Raw genomic sequence first — 22658 nt, 5'->3', positions numbered from 1 at the left:
TCGCAGTTTGTGAGTTTGAGCCCCATGTCAGACTCTGTGCTGACAGCTCAGAGCCTGGAGCCTGCTTCGGATTCTGTGTCTCTCTCTCTCTATCCCTCCCCTGCTCACGCTCTGTCTCTCTCACTCTCTCAAAAATAAATAAACATTAAAAATTTTAAAAAATAATTGTAGATTCTCTAGAATCTAGCACCTAGATTAACTGACTACCTTCCCTTAATGAAATGAGGGGAATTTTTATGTGGTAGTATTCTTTGTTGTGAAGGTCAATTTATCTAATAATGGAGTCACTCCAAAAGTTGTGTGTGTTTTTTTTTTTAATTAATCTTAGCCTAAATTGTCTTTTCCCATACTTTTATTTTTAACCTCTCTTTGTTTTGTATTTAAAGTATGTTTCTGGGGCACCTGGCTGGCTCTGTCAGAAGAGCATGCAACTCTTGATCTTGGGGTCATGGGTTCGAGCCCCATGTTGGGTGTAGAAGTTACTTAAACTTTACAAAAAGAGTACGTTTCTTACAAGCAGCCTACAACCTCTGCCTTATAATTGGGGTATTTAGACCATGTGCATTTAGTGTCATTATTGACATGATCATCTTGCTATTTGTTTTCTATTGGTCTCATCTCTTCTCTGTTCCCCTCATCCTGCCTTCTTTGGATTGATGTTTTTTTAATTTTTTTAAATCTTTATTTATTTTTGAGAGAGAGACAGTATGTGAGCAGGGAAGGAGCAGAGAGAGAGGGAGACATAGAATCCGAAGCAGGCTCCAGGCTCCGAGCTGTCAGCACAGAGCCTGACGTGGGGCTCGAACTCACAAACTGTGAAATCATGACCTGAGCGGAAGTTGGACGCTTAACCAACTGAGCCATCCAGGTGCCCCTGGATTGATTTTTTTATGATTCCTTTGTATCTTTGTCTTATTCATTATAATTCTTTATTTTTTGTTCTATCTTTTGGTCACTGCTTTAGAGTTTCTAGAACACATCTTCAACTTTTTATTACATTGTACCACTTCATGTAAATAGGGTAAGAATCTTCCAGGTGTATACTTCTATTTTTCCTCTTCCTGCTTTAGTAAACTGTGGGCCATATTACCTCTACATATGTTATAATCCCAAAATACATTGTTACTATTTTTTCTGTGGTCAATTATGTTTTGAAGAGATTTAAAAGTGATGGGTAAAGTATTTTATATGTATCCACATAATTATTATTTCTAGTGGTAAATTTTATTTATGGTTTATCAAATTTGAAAAAATTTTGGCCATTATTTCTTTAAATATGTGTTCTGTCTCCTCATTTTCCTCTCCTTTGTAGATTCCAATTTACACATATGTTTGGCCTCTTGAATTTTCTTAATCTCACTGAAGTTCTGTTCTAGTTTTTCTTTTTTGCTTTTTCTTCTCTAGGTTTTATTTTGGACACTTTCTACTAGTATGTCTTCCAATTCACCAATATTTTCTTCTGCAGTGTCTTATCTGCCATTAATTCCAGTCAGTGTATTTTTCATCTCAGACATTTTCTTTTTCATCTCTAATCTAGGCCTCACAACTGAGGCAATACTTTTTTCTTTTTAACAACCATTTATTTTTAAGTAATTTCCACACCCAACGTGGGGCTTGAACTCACAACCCTGAGATCAAGAGTTGCATGCTCTACCAACTGAGCTAGCCAGGCGCCCCGAGGCAATACTTCCCTGAGTGCTCTATTTGATGCCCAATATATTGTCAGTTTTGTCTCCTCTGATTGGAAACGCATACTACTCTGGCCTGGAGATCAGTACTGGAGACTGTACTGTTAGCTCATTTCTATTGGTTTTTCTCCCAGCCTTGAGTAGTTTTCCTCACATTCACGTGTTTAGCAGTATCCAGCTAAAAACTCGGGGGAATTCAAGAGTTTTTTCTTTTCAGTTTATCTTATTTATTTTGAGAGAGACAGGGAGTGCATGCACAGGAGGGGCAGAAAGAGAGAATCCCAAGCAGGCTCCACACTGTCAGTGCAGAGCCCGATGTGGGGCTTGAACTCAGGAACCATGAGATCATGACCTAAGCTGAAATCAAGACTCAGACACTTAACCGAGTGAGCCACCCAGCTGCCCCAAGACCTTTTCTTTATATTCAGCTCTCTATTCTCCATGCAGTTCTCTCCCGCAAATTCTAGCCAGCTTGACCTCTCTGAATTCTCAACTTCATACCCTCAACTCAGAAAGAATGACGCAATCTGTCTTGGCCCCCTTCCTGTACTGTGACTTGCGAACAGTCTCCTACCAATACACTGGATCAACTGAGGGGCTCATCAGGGTTTTTTTTTTTTCCCCCCTTGTCTGAGGAATCAATCTCCTGTGCTGTCTGCTGGCCATTGTCTGAAAGCCCTCACTTTCACGTTTTGTCTGGGATTTGGGGGTTGTTTAAAGTGAGACTGTAAATGGGAATGCAAACTGGTGCAGCCACTCTGGAAAAGAGTATGGAGGTTCCTCAAAAAACTAAAAATAGAACTACCTTACGACCCAGCAATTGCACTACTAGGTATTTATCCAAGGGATACATGTGTGCTGTTTCGAAGGGGCACATGAACCCCAATGTTTATAGCAGCACTATCAACAATAGCCAAAGGATGGAAAGAGCCCAAATGTCCATCGATGGATGAATGGATAAAGAAGATGTGGTCTATATATACAATGGAGTATTACTCGGCTATCAAAAAGAATGAAATCTTGCCATTTGCAACTATGTGGATGGAACTAGAAGGTATTAATGCTAAGTGAAATTAGAGAAAGACAACTATCATATGACTTCACTCCTATGAGGAATTTAAGAGATAAAATAGATGAACATAAGGGAAGGGAAACAAAATAATATAAAAACAGGAAAGGAGACAAAGCATAAGAGACTCCTAAATATGGATGACAAACAGAGGCTTACTGGAGGGGGTATGGGAGGGGGCATGAGCTAAATGGGTAAGGGTCATTAAGGAATCTACTCCTGAAATCATTGTTACATTATACGCTAATTTGTATGTTAATTAAAAAAATAAAATTTAAAACAAAAGTGAGACTATAAATCAGTCATGAAGGTGGAGCCCTCATGGATGGGATTAACACCCTTGTACAAAAGGCCCCAGATCACCCCCTTGCCCCTTCCACCATGTGAGAACACAGTAAAAATAGGGGTATCTATGAGTCAGGAAGCAGGCTGTCTCCAGGAATGAAATCGACTGGATCTTGAATTTCCCCAGCCTCCACACGGTGAGAAAGTAAATTTGTTTTATGAATCACCAGAACCATCAGTCTATGGTATTCTGCCATAGCAGTCCCAAAGGACTAAGACGGGGGTCATTTCTCAGAGGGCCTGAGATAAGCAAAGCAGGGCAACACAGGATACTTTGCTCCATAATGCTAAATGCCAGGAAAGCATTAATTGTGGTGAGTTTTTGTTTTTTTTTTTATGAGTACATTCATTTTAATTTTTTTTTTTTTTCAACGTTTTTTATTTATTTTTGGGACAGAGAGAGACAGAGCATGAACGGGGGAGGGGCAGAGAGAGAGGGAGACACAGACAGAATCAGAAACAGGCTCCAGGCTCTGAGCCATCAGCCCAGAGCCTGACGCGGGGCTCGAACTCATGGACCGCGAGATCGTGACCTGGCTGAAGTCGGACGCTTAACCGACTGCGCCACCCAGGCGCCCCTCATTTTAATTTTTTTTTATGGTCTATTTTTGAGAGAGAGACAGAGTACGTGTGAGGGAGGGGCAGAGAGAGAAGGAGACAGAGTCCAAAGCAGGCTCCAGGCTCTGAGCTGTCAGCACAGAGCCTGATGCAGGGCTTGAACCCATGAACTGTGAGATCACGACCTGAGCCAAAGTCAGACGCTTAACTGACTGAGCCACCCAGGTGCCCCTGACTGTGGTGAGATTTAAAGGGCAAGTACTGAGTCTCAGTTAGAGGCAGAGGGTGCCATGGCCAAGCCAGGAAATAGACTCTAAACCAGGAACAGATGATGGTAAGTAAGTACAGAGCCTTCAGCTCTATAAATGCACAGCACCAGGGATCTTACATACATACTTAATTTTTAAAAATCAATAGTATTTCTACTTACAATGGCCCTGCCTCCATGGAGACGTTGACATGTGCTTTGATTTTCAAATCTTTCTGAATTTTCGGGTCGCAGGCTTGCCTGAAATTGCCCAGGTAGATTCTACCTGGAATTATTTCAACAGGGTAGGGCTGAAATGCATCCAGTTCCTGAAAGGAAGGAGAAAGTACTATAGAGAATATGTATGGTATATAATAATATAGTAGTATTTTCTTTCCCTAGGGAAGAAAATTTTTTTTATTTTTTTTGTTTTTTTGTTTTTGTTTTTTGTCTCTCAAAATGTGGCTTAGCAAACAAACTTAAAAAGATACTCCAGAGGGGCGTCTGGGTGACTCAGTCAGTTAGGTGTCCAACTCTAGATTTCAGCTTGGGTCATGATCTCATGGTTTGTGGGTTTGAGCCCCACACTGGGCTCTGTGCTGGCAGCGTGGAGCCTGCTTGGGATTCTCTCTCTCTCTCTCTCTCTCTCTCTCTCTCTCTCCCTCCCCCCCTCCCTCTCTCTCTCTCTCTCTCTCTCTCTGCCCCTCCCCAGCTTGCTCACTATCTCTCTCTCTCAAAGTAAATAAACTTAAAAAAAGGGGCACCTGGGTGGCTCAGTCGGTTAAGTGGCCGACTTCGGCCAGGTCATGATCTCGCTGTCCGTGAGTTCGAGCCCCGCGTCGGGCTCTGTGCTGACAGCTCAGAGCCTGGAGCCTGTTTCAGATTCTGTGTCTCCCTCTCTCTGACCCTCCCCCATTCATGCTCTGTCTCTCTCTGTCTCAAAAATAAATAAACGTTAAAAAAAATTAAAAAAAATTAAATAAACTTAAAAAAAAAAGATAATCCAGAACAGTGAATGAGACAGACATGTGGGCATTCAGAGAGACTGACAAGTAAGAACTTGAATAAGAAGTTAGAAGGCTGGTAGTAAGAGACGGGCGGAGCCACTGAATCGTTGTACGGCACACTGCATCTGAACACCAACATCCCACTTACCCCCACAGCACCTGTGTGCACTTTTCTGGGTGCACGAAAATTGGTGTCTAATCCCCCTTGATGCAGAACTGTGGAAATCCAGGGTGTGCCCAGTAGGATAGGGAGAGGGGACAGCCTTATATTATGATATATCATAATTATATAATTACTGAAAGGATAGCCTTTTAATTATATAACTGTATATTATAATTATATCCTATTATTTTTGGAGGCCACCAAACTTTTAATACCTTCTTTAAAAAAAGAATGAAACTACCCACACGGAGCCTATTTGTCATCAGGAAGTAAATTCTGAGGAGTTCTGATGTAGACAGGTAGGGAGAACAGGACACCACTTAAATGGAGACTCACTGCATTCCAGGTCCAAAGTTATGATATGAAAAATTGGGGTTTCTTTGAAAAACAAAGATCCTACATTTCCCAAAGCACGTTCTAGGAAACAGTGGTCCCTTCGCAATGCACTATGAAAAAAGCTTCAGAGAATCAAGTACATATGGGAAGCTGTACCTGACATCCCCATCTCAGAAATTGACAATGTACAGGGGTGCCTAGGTGGCTTAGTCGGTTAAGCATCCGACTTTGGCCAGGTCATGATCTCATGGTTTATGAGTTCGAGTCTTTTGTCGGGCTCTGTGCTGACAGCTGGAAGCCTGGAGCCTGCTTCAAATTCTGTCTCCCTCTTTCTCTGCCCCTCCCCCCACCTCTCTTTTTCTCTCTCTCTCCCCCTCTCCCTCTCTCTCTCTCAAAAAATGAATAAACGCTAAAAAAAAAAGAAAAAAGAAAAAGAAAACAAAAAAGAGGGAGAGGCTCAGTCGGTTAAGTGTCCGACTTCGACTCGGGTCATGATCTCGCGGTTTGTGAGTTTGAGCCCGTGTCAGGTCTGTGCTGACAGCTCAGAGCCTGGAGCCTGCTTCATAGTCTGTGTCTCCTCCTCTCTCTGCCCCTCCCATGCTCATGCTCTGTCTCTCAATAATAAATAGATGTTAAAGATAAAAATTAAAAAAAAAAAAGAAATCGACAGTGTACATTAACAAGTAAAGGTTCAAGAAAGTCCTGTGATTAAAAAAAAAAAAAAATCCGCTCATTACAGTCACTATAGAAAACAGTATGGAGTTTTTTTAAAAAACTTAAAAATAGAACTACCATATGATCCAGCCATCCCACTTCTTGGTATATACCCAAAAGAAATGAAATCACTGTTTTGAGAAAGGAATATCTCCCATGTTCCTTGCAACATTACCCATAGTAGCCAAGACACAGAAACAACCTACGTGTCCATCGACAGATGAATGGGTAAAGAAACGTGGTATGTATACAGAACGGAGTATTACTCAGTTACGAGAAAGAAGGACATCTTGCCATTTGTGACAACATGGGTGGACCCTGAGGGCATTATGCTAAGTGAAACACAGGAATACCTCCTTTTATTATGCTTCACTTTATTTTACTTCAAAGATACTGCCTTTTTCTTTTTCTTTTTTTTACAAACAACATTTGTGGCAACGCTGCATCGGGCAAGTCTATCAGTGGCATTTTTCCAACAGCATCTGATCACTTCTCTCGATCACATTTTGGTAACTCTCACAAAATTTCTAACCTTTTCATTATTATTCTATGTATTATGGTGATCTCTGATCAGTGATTATGACTCACTGAAAGCTCAGATGATGGCTAGCATTGCTAAGTAATAAAGTACTTCAAAAAAATTTTTTTGATGTTTATTTTTGAGAGAAAGAAAGAGCACACAAGTGGGGGAGGGGCAGAGAGCTAGGGGTACAGAGGATCCAAGGCAGGCTCTGTGCTGAGAGCAGACAGCCCGATTCAGGGCTTGAACCCATGAACCATGAATGACCTAAGCCAAAGTCAGATGTTCAACCAACTGAGCCACCCAGGCTCCCCAGTAATAAAGTATTTTTAATTAAGGTACATTCATTGGTTTTTTTTTTTTTTAGATGTAATGCTATCATGCATTTAATAGACTACAGTATCGTCTAAACAGAACTTTTATATACACCAAAAAAAAGTCATCTGATTGGCTTTATTGCACTATTTGCTTTATTGTAGTGGTCTGGAACCAAATCCACAGTATTTCCAAGGTATGCATGTAAGTCAGATAGAGAAAGACCAATACTGCCTGATCTCACTTATATGAGGAGGAATCTAAAATGGCCAAATTCATAGAAACAGAGAGTGGAATGGTGGTTGCAGGGGGCTGGGGGGTAGGGAAATGGGAGATGTTGGTCAAAAGGGTACAAACTTCCAGATATAAGAGGCACAAATTCTGCGGATCTAATGTACAACATGGGAACTTTAGTTAACAATACTGTAATACAGGGGCACCTGGGTGGCGCAGTCGGTTAAGTGTCCCACTTTGGCTCAGGTCATGATCTCATGGTTTGTGGGTTCAAGTCCCGCACCGGGCTCTGTGCTAACTTCTTAGAGCCTGGAGCCTGCTTAGGATTCTGTGTCTCCCTCCCTCTCTCTCTCTCTCTGTCCCTCCCCTACTTGGGCTCTGTCTCTCTGTCTCTCAAAAATAAACATTAAAAAATAATTTTAAAAAAAAACAATACTGTATCGTACTTGAAAGTTGCTGGGAGAGTAGATCTTAAGTGTTCTCACCACCACATCAAAAAATGGTAATTACTTTTGAGGTAATGATTAACCCCACTTGGTGACCACTTCACAATATACACGTGTGTCGAATTAACACCCTGTACCCTTTAAACTTGACACAGTCTCTGTGTCCATTATATCACAATAAAACTGACTGAAAAAAAATTACAAAATCTGTTTCAAGGAAAGAGGACGAGAGTGTTAGAAAGTGGTTAGAAAAAAAATTGTCATCAAATGCTAATTTATAAACTAGTTGGAAAACAGCCAATAAAGCATGCCAGTCTAAGACTGCTCTCAAAATGTGCCTCCAGGGAACTGTTGAAAATCTTCCCAGTGGTTCCCTGGGCTGAGTTTTTGTAGCTCAGATGCTTGTAATAATACAGTAGCTACATATTTATTGTTGGTATGGTTTGAAAATCTACTTGTGATATTTAGTAAAATAAAACCCAGGCATAATGTCAAGAAAACAAACAAACAAAACCCACTAACATTGTATACACTATTGTTTCCAATATGATCTGTTTAGAGGTCCCTTTTTTCCATGAGTGTTTCACGGGAAATGCTGATCTATGTAATTTCAAAGGTCAAACCTAGCTCTAAAATGCCTCTGGCCCCGAGATGGACTCAGAAATAACATCTGGGGTGCCTGGGTGGCTCAGTCAGTTAAGAGTCTTGATTTCGGCTCAGGTCTTAATCTCATGGTTCATTGAGATCGAGCCCCATGTCGGGCTCTGACCTGATAGCATGGAGCCTGCTTGAGATTCTCTCTCCCTCTCTCTCTGGCCCTCCCCCATTTGCAGGCATGCTCACTCTCTCTCTCAAAATAAATAAACAAACGTTTTTTAAAAAGAGAAAGAAATAACATTAAGTGATGAGGGACCATAAGGCAAGCCGCCGACCAAGCACCAAGCTTGAGCTAGCACAACCTCCCCACCCTCCAGGTGGGATATGTGTGACATTCCTGAGGCACTCCCGGCTGCCCAAGGACAAAAGAAAGGACAGGAAACAAATGGTTAAACTGATAGCATCTCCATCAGTTTACAAATATCTCATGAATCGCCTAATCCCCAAGAACTCCCTGCTATCTTAATGATAATGCTTTCCTAGAGGGAAAAACAACCTTAGCTGGACAATAGCTAGGGCTCCAGTAATCTGTAAATCCTCTTTGGCATATGGAAATCCCTTTAAGACACTTCCTCTGGACTTTACCTCCCCCACCTCCACAGGATACAGGCAGTCACTCTGCACAGCCCCAGTGCAGCTCTTCCTGCCCACGGGTTCTGTCCCTGTGCTTTCATAAAATCACCTTTTTGCACCAAAGACGCCTTCAAGAATTCTTTCTTGGCCGTCAGCTCCGAACCCCACCATCACCCAAAAAGTTTATCATTAAGTCCCGCAGGCTATTTGGCTGTTCACTTCAGAGGCTTCAGAGCCTTCTGGCCTCAGCACATGGGCTCTCCCAGTGAGCCCACTGCAAACCCACATTCTTCCCAAGCTGTCAGCCTCAAAAAACCTTTCTCCAAGAGCAGACACCAAGCCGAGCCAATTCTCAAGCATGTGAAAGGGACGAGTGACCCTTCCACCTGCAGGCAGGCCTGCTACTGACCCAAGGCTTCCCCAGAGCCCGGGCTGACACCACCCAGGATGCTCAGCTTGCTGGAGCCAAAGGAAACCCTCCTAGTTTCATCCGGAAAATCTCATTGAACACCCGACACAGATCTGTCTGCTATTCCCGCTGCTTTCAAACCAGCTTCCTTTCCTGTGGCCGTGTGGCAGGGAGAAAACACGCTGTGCTGTAAAGGGCAAGGGCATGTTAATTCTAGAGGACATGGTTTTGATACCTATGTCGACAAAGATGTCCAAATGAAGCCCACTGCCCTTGCCCCACGCTGCCGCCTCCTCCCGTGTCCCCCCACCTGTCACCTATACCGGGAACCAGGGCACTATTCCAGGCTCCTCCCTCCCCCACCATGTCCTGCCCCCGCCTCCTCCCTCCCCAAGTCTAATCAGTGCCACTGCCTAAGTGCTTCTTTTTTTTTTTTTTTTTTTAACGTTTATTTATTTTTGAGACAGAGAGAGACAGAGCATGAACGGGGGAGGGTCAGAGAGAGGGAGACACAGAATCTGAAACAGGCTCCAGGCTCTGAGCTGTCAGCACAGAGCCCGACACGGGGCTCGAACACACGGACCGCGAAATCGTGACCTGAGCCGAAGTCGGCTGCTTAACCAACCAAGCCACCCAGGCGCCCCCTAAGTGCTTCTTAAAGCTGCCCTCTCCTCGCCATTCCCAGACCCACCTGCCCCCCACGGGTCTGCTTTCTGCACCGCAATCACCATCTTTCTCAAGTGCGATCTGACGGCACCAGCCCCCCCGGGCTCACCACCATCTCTCTCTAGTGTGGTCTTCACATTTTAGTCCCAGAAGCTTTTGCTCTGAGCGAAAACTTTATTTAAGGGAGGCCACGTGTAAAATAGAGGAAGTTGCCAGTGGCTGCATCTGAAGTGGGGTTCAGTGCCCCCATCACCCCTCCTGGGAGTTCCTTGGGGAGCAGCAGGGACACCCCTGCTTTATAGCACATCAAAGCACAAAGCAGGAGGTGAGTGGGGCTTTCATCCTCGCCCAGGAATTACTAACGAAGGTCCCAAACAGGGACAAATACTAGGTGCCTACATTCTATAGAGGGCCACAGATCCCGGGGCAGAACTCACCCCTGCAGGCACTGCTAGCTACCACCACCAGCCACCCCTTTTCCCAATCTATGCTAAGACTGGGGCCAAGGGCAAGTCACAGGTGTATACACATGTCAACGCTGACCCAAATGTACATTTTTTTTTTAATTTTTTTTTTAACGTTTATTTATTTTTGAGACAGAGAGAGACAGAGCATGAACGGGGGAGGGGCAGAGAGAGAGGGAGACACAGAATCGGAAGCAGGCTCCAGGCTCTGGGCCATCGGCCTGGAGCCTGATGTGGGGCTCGAACTCACGGACCGCAAGATCGTGACCTGAGCTGAAGTCGGACGCTCAACCGACTGAGCCACCCAGGCGCCCCCCAAATGTACATTTAAATATGTGCAGTTCATCCTATGTCCGTTATACTTTACTAAAGCTTTTTTTTAAAAAAGGCAGGGGGTAAGTTATCAGCAGTGTGATGTTTGCAGAGAAATGCTTATTTCACACACTAAAAGGCCAGTAATGGGGGGCTCCTCTCGGAGCAAGGAGTGTCTGGCAGGATGGGGAGACGGCTATACACCTGGTAAGCTGAAAATCAAACCATGGTTACGTCAGACGAAGGAGGGCAGGTAGACATGAATAGCCTGGATATGGGAACACATACAACCTCAGACAGGAGTCTCTGCCTTTGTGCCCAGGCTGGCTGGGGCAGCTGAGTCCAGATAAGGAGCAGCTGCAGCAAGGTCGGCCTGGGTCTCTTTCCTTACCATCACTCCCTTGTGGCTCCTTCAGGGATTCAGGTGAAGGAGTGTGGACATGGTCAGGGGTCACGGACTGCCAGAGAAAAACAAGGAATTGGGGGTGCTTCTGGCAGGAGGTCTCAGCGGGGTTTCTCTGAAAGATCCTTAGTAATAAATGGGCCCCCTGAACCAGGTCCCAGGAAAACCAGCAGCTAAGGCCACCGGCAACGGACAGAACAAGGCTGGGCCAGAGTGAGGAGGCATTTCCCCACCACTGAGGGCAGCCAGTCCGACAAGACGGGTCCCACTCTGGACCCCCAGCACCACAGTCACAGGCCCAGGAGCCGGGCAGAGAACAGAGGTCCCTATAGCTAACCCACCCCCCTTGCGACTCCCACCCCCACAAACCGAAGACTGTCTTCCAGCTCTGTGGGATGGAAGAACTGAGATTTGATCCAGATCTGAGATTGGAATGGTACACGAGCCTAGCTTGCACTGGACTGAATCTTTTTACTCTCCTTCAAAAAAATTATTTCACGGGCGCCTGGGTGGCTCAGTCAGTTGAGCAGCTGACTTCAGCTCAGGTCATGATCTCACAGCTCGAAGGCTTGTGAGTTCGAGACCCATGTTGGCTCTGTGCTGATAGCTCAGAGCCTGGAGCCTGCTTCCAATTCTGTGTGTCCCTCTCTGTCTCTGCCCTCCTCGACGGCTGCTCACGTTCTGTCTCTCTCTGTCTCAAAAAACAAAATAAAACATTAAAAAAAATTTTTTTTTTAATTATTTGAGGGGTCCTTAGGTGGCTCAGTCGGTTGAGTGTCCGACTCTTGATTTCGGCTCAAGTCATGATCTCATGGTTCGTGGGTTCCAGCCCTGCATCGGGCTCTGTGCTAACAGCTCAGAGCCTGGAGCCTGCTTTGGATTCTTTGTCTCCCTGTCTCTCTGCCCCTCCCCCACGGTCTTTCTCTCAAAAATAAACATTAAACTTTTAAAAATTATTTCAAAAATATACAAGAGCAGAGACGCACATCATAAACCCCTGTGAAGATCACTCATTTGCAAACATGACCAACTAGTGGCCAATTTTGTTTTCTCTATTCCCTCACCAACTTCCCAACCCACCCTGGATTATTCTGAAGGAAGTTCCAGACGTTATATTGTTTTACCCATAAATATTTCACCATGTATCTCTAAAAAAATCCAGTTTACATGCACACTTCCCCACTCATTTTAGGATTAGATTGGAAGTGGCCAGAATTTATGAATCAGCCTAAGACACTAAGGGCAAAAAGCTAAAGGCAATTATCGGAAAGAAGGAAACCACCCCCCGGAATGTTTACATTCCACTGTCTTCAGACCCTCCAATAAGCTTGACACTGCCCTCCAGGGACCAGCCCCCCCCCTCCCCCGGCCTGCAGGTCAAGGCCACCCCTGCATCCACTTCTCCCGCTCACCAGCTCCTCCTCCTTCCGGTTTGGCTCTAGGAGGTGCCTCTGGAGGCTCCAGATACCTAGGGTGCCCCTGGTCTCCCCCGCTAGCCAAGAACTCCTCATAGGTAGGGATGCTAGCTCACCCTTTCTTGGGTCCTCTGGACCAGTCAGGCCTTGTGGGTCCAGACAGCTGCCAATGGAGAGGCAGCCTCAAATCATGGTGCCCCTGCTGGTCTTTGGTGATGGCCCACCACCTGGAGCCCCCTCCCCTCAGGAATCCCTCCACTCTGGACGGGCCCCACCTCTTACACACCACGCTAACTCTGGCTTGAACCTGGCAATGATAAATTCGTCACAGTGGCCTGGACCTCCTGCTGCCCCATCACAGGGGCCTGGACCTCCTGCTGCCCCAAGTTCATTTCCCAAGCACAGGCTCCTACATCCCTTCTACGTCTCCCTGTCACCGGCCTCCTCTTTCCTCTACCCCAGCTCCCTACCCCTCCGTCCCCTGGGGAAGACCGGGCTCCCACCTGAGCCTGCCTGTGCTGGATACCCTGCCTTACCTGTGGCATCCAGATGATCTTCTGCGTCCGGAAGAAGTGGTATATGGCCGAGAAGCCCTGATAGCCTCCTCTCAGGATGCAGATGGGGTGGCGGGTGAGGTTGGCCAGGGCTCTGCCACACTCGACGGCAGCGCCAGGCACCAGTCCTAAGAGCGGAGACCAAAGAGGTGAATGTCCCCTGTGTGCGCACCATTCACCCTGAGCTCCAGTAGATGGTCACCTGTCTGGAAAAGCAGCGGTCTAGGAAACTGAGCAAATATAAATGGAGAGGAGTGTTAATAACTAAAATTTAAGGGGCCCGCCTGGGTGGCTCAGTCGGTTGGGTGTCCAACTTCGGCTCAGGTCATGATCTTGTGGTTAGTGCGTTTGAGCCCTGCGTCGGGCTCTGTGCTGACAGCCTGGAGCCTGCTTCGGATTCTGTCTCTCTCTTTCTCTCTGTCCCTGCTCACTCGCTCTCTCACAAAAACAAACATTAAAAAATAAAATTTAAAAAGCCACTTGCTACTAATTAAGTTGATGCTTCTTTTCTGTAAACTCTTAAATTGTATAGATCCCCACGTTATTGCAAGGAAAGATGATTTAACAGAGAAATCTCTCTAATATATACACACAACACATATCGTATACCAGACAATTCACCTAGTTAAAGTGTATAAGGTAATGGTTCTTAGGGTATTCACAGAGTTGTGCAACCATCACCCCCCAAAAGGCACTCCTGCACCAGTTAGGTTTTGCTCCTTATTTCCCTTCAAACACCCAGCACGAGGCAACCACTGATCTAATTTCTCTCTACAGATTTGCCCATTCTGGACGTTTTGTGTAAAGGGAATCATGCAAATGGTGCTTTGGGTCTGGCTTCTTTCGCCCCGCATAAGATCTTCAAATTTCATCCATGTTGTAGCGTGGGCCAGTACTCTGTTCTTTTTTAGGGCTGAATGCTATTTCATCATGTGACTCTACCGCCTTTTGGTTTATCCATTCATCTGCCAATGCACATAGGGCCATGTCCACATCTTGGCTATTGCGGATGGTGCTGCTGTGAACACTGGCACGCAAGATTCTGTGGGCACGTTTTCACGTACGTACCGAGAAGCAGAACTGAACCATACAGTAACTCTACATTGAACTTTAAAAAAAATTTTTTTAATGTTTATTTTTGAGAGAGAGAGACAGAGCATGAACTGGAGAGGGCAGAGGGAGAGGGAGATACAGAATCCAAAGCAGGCTCCAGGCTCTGTCTGCACAGAGCCCGATGCGGGGTTCAATGAATCATGAATCTCAAACTCATGAATCATGAGATCGTGACCTGAGCCAAAGTCAGACGCTTAACTGACTGAGCCACCCAGACGCCCCTACAATGAACTTTTGGAAGGAAATACCAAACTGTTTCACAGCACCTGCACCACCTTACACTCAGACCAGCGAAGCAGGAGTGCTCCAATTTTTCCACACCCTCACTGATGCTCCTTAGCATCCGTCTTTTGGATCGTGGCCATTCTAGTGGGTGTGAAGTGATAGCTCACTGTGGTTTTGACAATGTGTTCATCTTAAATGCCCTCGCTGATCCACAGAATCACCAGGAGACCATATGCATGGATATAGATATAGCTATAGATATAGCTATAGATATAGCTATAGCTATAGATATAGATATAGATATAGATATAGATATAGATATAGATATAGATATAGGTATGGCAGGAAGTTTACATAATTAAGGCTGAGCCAAGATATCCCAAGGCCAGGATCTGAGCCTTAAAGAGAAATACCATGCAGCAGACTCTGGAGAGCCAGCTAAAGGAGAAAGGGAAGGGCACAGACTCGGGCTTCTATATCAAACCTTTGTCCAAAGAGAGAAAGCCAATTCCAGCAGGGGCTGCTGAGCCCAACAATGGCCTCCAGACCTGTCGGGAGAGACTGTATCTAAAGAACCTGTAGCTGGCAAGACAGGGGCCAAACCCTATCCTAGAAGGCTGGGCTTGGAAACCAGAATGCTGGGTGTCTCAACACCATCTCCCTCTTGAGCGAGAGGCTGAATAATGGCTAAAGGGTCAGAGGGCCTAGGAGAGGGGAGTCCCCAGACACACTGCTGTTGCCTTTAAACCAGACAGCTGCTCCCCCGCCAATGTCACATGACTGGCTGGAGGCCTATCCATTGGGGTGCCATGGGGTCAATGGAAGAAGGCCAGTTTCCAGGAGAATAATTAGAGATTCCAGGGGAGAGCCATGAGAATAGCCAGGGGCCCAGGCTACCCAGCCATGGATACCATGGGGTTAATATTTTTAAAACCTTAAATTCATTTTTAATCCCATTAACCTTCAGTTCTCCATGGACACGAGGCTTCATACATGTTGAACTGGGCACCCACTGCTTCAAAACGCTGGGACGACTTCCAGGCTAAGGGGCTTTCCATTCAGCAGGGAGCTTTAAGTTCAATTATTTTTGGTCCTCAGCACGAGGACAATTGGCTTGAAAGTCAGGCTGTGTTGAGAGAGGAAGAAAAAAAAAAATTCCCAAAGCTTCCCCCCATGGTTGTTGTGAATGCCCCAGCCCAGGGAACTCTACCCACACATATCAAGAGCCCAATTTGGGCAAGGGTGGGGAGTGTCTGTAATCCACATGTTACAAGGAAGGAAGGATGGTTTAACATAAGGGAAATGTCTCTCCTACAAGAAGGGGGCTGCCCTTGGCCTGGTAAAAGGAGTTTAGAGAAAGAGCCCCAGGGCAACATGGGTGGCTCCGTGGGTTCAACACCCAACTCTTGATTTCGACTCAGGTCATGATCTCATGGTTCGTGAGATTGAGCTCCATGTCGGGTTTCATGCTGAGTGTGGAGCCTGCTTGGGATTCTTTCTGTCTCTCTCTCTCTCTCTCTCTCTCTCTGCCTCTCTCCCCACTCACTTTCTCTCAAAATAAAAACAAATATTAAGAAAGAAAGAAAGAAAGAAAGAAAGAAAGAAAGAACGAACCCACCGCAGAGGCCAAGACAAGGAAAGGTACTCTCGGTTCCTAAGAAGAGATCCAGCTGAGAAAGTGAAAACACCTCATCTGCAGGAACTGGGGGGTCCTAAAAACCACCTGTGCCCCATTTCTGCTACAGCAGGACAGGAGGGTGGTTAACCTAACGCTGGATAGGAGAAAAGTAGCAACAGCCCAGGGACCAGCAGCACTCATGGAAAGCCTGAGAAGGAGGGCACAGAGCTGGGGGTAGGGAACTGCTCATGACTCACACTAGATGGGGACATGTCAGCCACAGACACAGCAAGGACAGAGGCCCGTGGCCACAGGCCACACAGGTGAGCTACACCTCACCAGGAGGGCAGGAGAGATGGACCCCTGCTTCTAGGATGTGTGATGGAGGCTCCACCCACAAACAGATTTCCTTGGAGGGGGTGGGGAGGTGCGTGCTTAACAGTAGGAAGGGGAAAGGGATCTTGAGAGAAACCTCAAAATGGTCTTTTACCCCAAAGACTGCGTTTACCTGAAAGATGCCATTTTAAAGGAGAAAAGAGCCTTGACTGGGCAAGGTGTAGATATACGTGTGTGTGTGTGGTTTGAGGTCTTGCTGTGTTGTTTTGTGGTTGTGGTTTCCTAAGGAATGAGAATGGGGGTCCCGTGGCAAGGTGAGGTCAGCTATACAACGTAGAGGGGGTTATCTTTATTGACAACCATTTCCTATGGCTTTAGGGTCCAGCCCGCAATCTTAGGATTGCAGACTGGAACCCAACAAGATAAGCTTGGGGGAACAGGGCACAATTTCCTGACTAAGGACCTCCAGAAGACTGGTTTTATTAAAGGTGGAAGCCTGGCGCCACCTAGTGACCACTGTGGTGTGAATGCCCCGGGGCCATGGAAACACCCACACCTATTCGCAGCTGAGCCAGAAGAAACAGAGCCTCTGTGCCCCATCCCTCACTCTCTGCCCTTCCCTGCTCACACGTGCTCTCTCTCTCTCTCTCAAAATAAATAAACATTAAAAAAAAATAAAGGTTGAGGGGCACCTGGGTGGCTCAGTCTGTTGAGCATCTGACTCTTGATTTCGGTCAGGCCATGATCTCACGGTTTGTGAGTTCAAGCCCCGCATAGGGCTCTGCACTGGCAGCACAGAGCCTGCTTGGGATTCTCTCTCCCTCTGCCCCTCCCCTGCTTGCTCTCTATCTCTCTCTCAAAATAAATAAAAAATGAACTTTAAAATAAATTTAAAAAAAATAAAGGTTGAGTCTGATTCTCCATCCCTTCAGAGTAAGCTGCACTTAGTGACTTCCTTCTAATGAACAGAATGTGGCAGAAGTGACCTTGGAAGTCTCAGGAGTCAGTTATAAAAGGCATGTGCCTTTCCTTTGCTCTCTCTCCTTCTTGGATGGCCCACTCTGGGGGAAACCAGCTGCCATGTCGCAAGGCCACGCAAGCGGTCCTATGGAGAGGTCTAGGTGGCGCAGAACGAAGGCCTCCTGGCCCTACCTGTGTGAGACACCTCAGATGCACATCGTCCTGGCCCAGTGACACCTTCAGATGACAGCGACCCTGGCCAGCATCTCGACTGCGATCTCGGGAGAGACCTGTGCCGGAACCTGGTACTGGTTAATTAATTAACCTTTGCTGCATTAAGCTACCAAATTGGGGGCTAACTCGTTATGTGGGAATAAATAACTCAACATGTGTGGGACCCTGAGTGAGTTACTGCACGTAACTTTCTGGGCCTCAATTTCCCCTTCTATAAAATGGGGGATGTTACCTATTAGGAAACCATTCTCTGTAGCTTCTCACGTTTCTACGTGTCCTTTGAGCAAAGGTACTGGCTTTTCAAGAACATCCGTATATCAAACGGCTTTGGAAGACAGATGGCTTCTCCCTCCAGAGTCAGGGGCGGGCAGGCTTTCTGCCCATTATCAAAGATTCAGGCCCCTGAGCTCAGAGTTCTCCTGGAACACAAGCCACCGTGTAGGTGGCTATTACCCGGCCCTCCTTCCTGCCACCCTGTGAGAGTCGGGGCTTGGGCACCAGCGTAGAGAATGGGGACATTCTGGTCACTTTCACTGCTCTGAGTCATGAAGTCCGTCGACTCGGACTCAGGAGCCTCGGGTCTTCTGCCAGCATCTGTGACACTGTGGCAGCCTCGCCTATCGTCTTGTGAGGAAGGGAAAACCTGAGCCAGACCCACCCCCGTTCTTGACGTGCCCATTTCTCACAGGGATGTTCTGCGGATTGCAGGCGTCGACCCGGGGAGAGCCTTTGGTATGGTTCCCAGTACGCGGCAGAAGTTCTTCCCTGTCAAGACCTACCCGGCCCGTCGTCACCGTTGTCACCTTCCTCCTCTTTTAAGACGATCTCCAGGGTGCTGGTGTTGTGGTCATACACCACACAGTATCTCACGCACTCCAGATCCACAGACTCCGGGAGAAGATACTTGCTCGCCTTCTACAGAAACCACAAGACAGGTGTGTGGGCAGGTGGGTTCAGTTGAGCAAACGCCCCCTGCACACCAGCACCGGAGGTCAGACCGTGCCGTTCCCCTGACTACACCCACAGGCACGGAAGCACCGAGAAGGGACCGGAGAGTTTGCAGAGCTCCAAGCGCCTTCCGCATCCACGTGCGCTGCTGTGAATAGCTGACCACAGCTGAGCGGACCAGAGACAGCGCCCGACCGGAGAAGTGCTGGTCCACTGACCGGCCCCGCAGCCCGCTAGGCGGCCTGGCACGCTTGCCATCGAAGCGACCCTGGCCAGGCTGATGACACCCTCTATGGGGGACGGTCACTGGCAGTGGTGGCCAAATCCAAAATCTGCCATAGAAAGGGCAGTAAGCAGAGAGCTTGGATAAGCAGGTCAAGAGCAAGTGCTATAACGGGGCCAACTGTATGCTCGAGTGTAGGCTCTCTGAGAGTGGGAACTTCTGCCTTTTTGTGGTTGCAGATGTACCCTGACTCTAGAAGAGTGCCCGGCCTGTGGCTATAAATCCAGTCAGAGAGAGGAAAGGGCAAACAGGAACCAGGATGTCATGAGTAGTCGGGGGCCGCTGAGTCGCCAGGGTGGTGGACAACGGACACAGGAACAATGCCCAGGATGCCAAAGGGTGTTCCAGAGCTCGAGGAGGCCTGGCTGGGCACCGGCTGAGAAGTTAGTCTTCACTCGTTCGTAGTGCTCCCCCAAGGCCCCCACTGCTTAAGGGATCCCGAGCCTGCCTCTGTCCCTTGGGACCTGGTCTGACTGACAAAGATGGCCAGACGAGGACCTGCCGGTGGAACAGGGCGAGTGTACGTCGACTCTACCTGAAGGCAGTCAGGCAAGGCCCGTGGAGGGACAGACCAGGAAGTTGTCTGGGACTGAGAGGGGAGGAATCACATTTGTCTGGAGGCACCAGGAGAGCGAGCGAGTGCTCAGGGGACCAGCAGGGTTTGGACAGCTAATGAGGGGAGGGGGTTTCCGGAGATGGAGAAGACACGAGTAAAGAGGAAGGAGAGGAGAGCCCACGGAGGCTGGAGCAGGCGGGAGAGCAGGAGAGATGTGGCTGCACGTTCATGTGCCCTTTCACTTAAGTATTCACTGAGGATGCACTCTGCACGTACCCGGTGTGAGGTTCTGGAATACAGAGGTTCAAAAAGGCAAAGGGAAACAGCCGTGCCAGCCTGAAAGACTCAGAAAGGCCGTGGAGGGCAGGGAGGTTTGGCGATGGGACCGCAAGGGCGAGGGGAAATTTGCCAGATGGACAAGGGTGGGGGGGGATGTTCCAGGCAGAAGGCACACTTCCAGGTGTTCATTTTAGTCAACAAACAAGTGTTGAGTTCATCCCAGATGCCAGGGACCAGGCTGAGCATCTGGGACACAGTGATTAGCAAAGCTGGCACATACATCCCTGTGCTCCCAGCAAAAGTTCTGGAAGCAGTGTGCTCAGGGGGCCATGAGAACTGGATTTCCTAGATTAAGAGACTGTTGGTTATGGGCACCTGGTGGCTCAGTCCGTTAAGTGTCCCTCTTCGGCTCAGGTCATGATCTCACGGCTTGTCAGTTCGAACCCCACGTCAGACTCTGTGGTGACCACTCAGAGCCTGGAGCCTGCTTCAGATTCTGTGTCTCCCTCTCTCTCTGCTCCTCCCTCACTCACACTCTGTCTCTGTCTCTCTCTCAAAAATAAATAAGCATTAAAAAAAAAAGTTTCTGGGGTGCCTGGATGGCTCAGTTGGTTAAGCATCTGACTTCAGCTCAGGTCACAATCTCACGGTTTGTGAGTTCGAGCCCCACGTCGGACTCTGTGCTGACAGCTCGGAGCCTGGAGCCTGCTTCCAATTCTGTGTATCTCTCTGCCCCTCCCCAACTCATGCTCTGTCTCTCTCCAGCTCTTAAAAATGAATAAATGTTAAAAATATTTTTTTAATGAAAAAAACTTTTTTAAAAATTTTTAAATAATAAAAATTTTAAAAAAAGACACTGTTGGTTGTCAACACCACTAATTTGATCACCATTGCCGTCAGGAGTGAACATCCAAGGAAGGATTTACTGGCATCTAACACATCCAGCAGGGGTGGGGAGCAACTGATCCCCAGGAAAACCTGAACCAGGGCTCTGAAGCCCAGACCTCCCCCTCAGGTGCTCCTCTCCACTCCCCCTGCACACAGACCACACCTTCTCAGACAACGTGCTCCTGAGGCCTGTGACACAGCCACCAGTGACGCCCAGACGCCCACCCCCCAAAACTCAACTGCTCAATAGAGGAGGAGCCTGCTTCTCCGATCACAACTCCGTTTTGCTCTTTTCATCCTAGGCCCATGGCCAATCACTGAGGCCTGGATCTGAATACTAGTTTAGGGCCTATCACCAGACACCCGTGATTTGGGCAGGAAGAGTTCCCCTCAAAAAAGGGTGGGGGTGCTGCAACAGAAAAGGAACAGATATCCACCACATCCACTTTTCGGGGGAAAAGATACTGCCACATTAAAGTGGAAATCCACTGTAGGACACGTTCCAATTTCGGCAGTGTTAAAATATGGGGGACTTATGTGCGTCTGAGAACCAAGGAAACGCGGGAGGGCAAGGTCATTGGGAGACCGGGTGAGAGTAGAAGCCTGTGTGCCCAGCGAGGGGGCTGGAGGGGGAGGCCATGAGCATCGAATTGGGGGCCGTGTGTCCTGCTGGGGCTGCTGGTTAGAAAGTTGGGGAGGGGAGCCGAGAGGCGTCAGCCTGGCTGAGGCCCAGAGGAGGTCTCTTTCAGACCCAGGGAGCTGCCAGAATCAAAAGAATATGCAAATCTGAGAGTGGAGCCATACATCATCCCGAAGGAGCTCTGGACAGGCTGCAGAAGGCAGAGAATATTCTGAAATGGGGACTAAGAGCTAGAGTATGGAGCCAGAGAAGTGACAACCCCAGGAGGAAAAAAAAAAGCAGATACTGATGGGTAGGGGTGGGGAGAGGAGGGTGTTAGGTCGCAAGCTTACCCTGCAGTCAAATACTCTACTGCTGAGCTACACTCCCAAGCAGTGAGCTTAACCCGGAAAAATGCCCGAGGCAGAGCCCACTCTGGCAAGGTACAGGGCACAGGGCCAGAGACGGAGTATACACCCGCAGGGCGGCAGTGGGAAGGGGAGGGGACAGTTTCTCCAGACAAAATTTTACAGGTAAAACTGACAGCCCAGGTAATCGCGGATGGGTAGTCGAAACTGGAAGCCTGGGTGAGATCTCTGAACGAGAAGGTAGACGGACAGATCTGAAGCAGACCCAGGACAAACCAGGGGTTGTCTTCACACAGCAGCTGGCGAAAATGAAACTGAACCAGGCAGACAGAGGAGACACCAGGGAAAGAAGGAACGAACTTGGAAGTCAAGGGTGGAGGATGTGGTCGGGATGACGGAGGACAGAGACGGATCCTGAGTGAAGGCCCGCCCCACATTCTGACTCTGCCGGTTATACCTTCTCCACTCGACGGGCTGTAATCACATGGCTCTCGTCATACTCCCATTTGGAACGCACATCTGGAAAGGAAAAGTATTTTTTTTTTTAAAGTTTGTTTTTGAGAGAGAGCACACACGTGCAGGGGAAGGAGAGTGGCAGAGGGAGAGGGGGACAGAGGATCTGAAGCAGGCTCTACACTGTCGGCAGGGAGCCCGATGCCGGGCTCACACCCACAAAGCGTGAGATCATGACCTGAGCTGAAGTCGGACACTTAACCAACTGAGCCACCCAGGTGCCCGGAGGGGAAAAAATTTTTTTTTTTTTTTTAAACATTTATTTATTTTTGAGAGAGACAGTGTGCATGCACAAGCAGGGGAGGAGCAGAGAGAGAGAGAGAGAGAGAGAGAGAGAGAGAGAGAATCTTAAGCAGTCTCTACACTGTCAGTGCAGAGCGTGATGCCAGACACGAACTCACAAATCATGAGATCATGACCTGAGCCAAAATCAAGGGTCAGATGTTCAACCGACTAAGCCACCCAGGCACCCCATGAAAAGTATTCTCTTTAAATGTTTATTTATATTTGAGAGAGACAGACAGACAGAGCTTGAGCCGGGGAGGGGCAGAGAGACAAAGACAGAATCCAAAGCAGGCTCTACGCTGTGGAGCTGTGTGTCAGCACAGAGCCCAACGCGGGGC

The 22658-nt window shown here is 47.6% G+C and overlaps 1 protein-coding gene across 6 annotated transcripts in view; it reads right to left on the bottom strand.

Annotated features, from left to right (window-relative positions):
- STYXL1 (serine/threonine/tyrosine interacting like 1) overlaps positions 1-22658 on the bottom strand; it is a 72106-nt gene that overhangs the window by 21925 nt on the left and 27523 nt on the right. For all 6 annotated transcript variants that reach the window (XM_081791696.1, XM_081791695.1, XM_078440446.2 and 3 more), the window contains exons 3-6: positions 21980-22041; positions 18361-18496; positions 13078-13223; positions 4091-4236 (exon numbers count right to left, since the gene is read on the bottom strand). In XM_081791696.1, the coding sequence (XP_081647822.1) occupies positions 4091-4236; positions 13078-13223; positions 18361-18496; positions 21980-22041 (490 nt within the window). The remainder of the gene's footprint in view (positions 1-4090; positions 4237-13077; positions 13224-18360; positions 18497-21979; positions 22042-22658) is intronic.

This window comes from Panthera onca, chromosome E3 (genome assembly GCF_046562875.1).
Source record: "Panthera onca isolate mPanOnc1 chromosome E3, mPanOnc1 haplotype 2, whole genome shotgun sequence".
Classification (NCBI taxonomy): domain Eukaryota; kingdom Metazoa; phylum Chordata; class Mammalia; order Carnivora; family Felidae; genus Panthera; species Panthera onca.
This window is presented reverse-complemented; position numbering and strand designations above follow the sequence as displayed.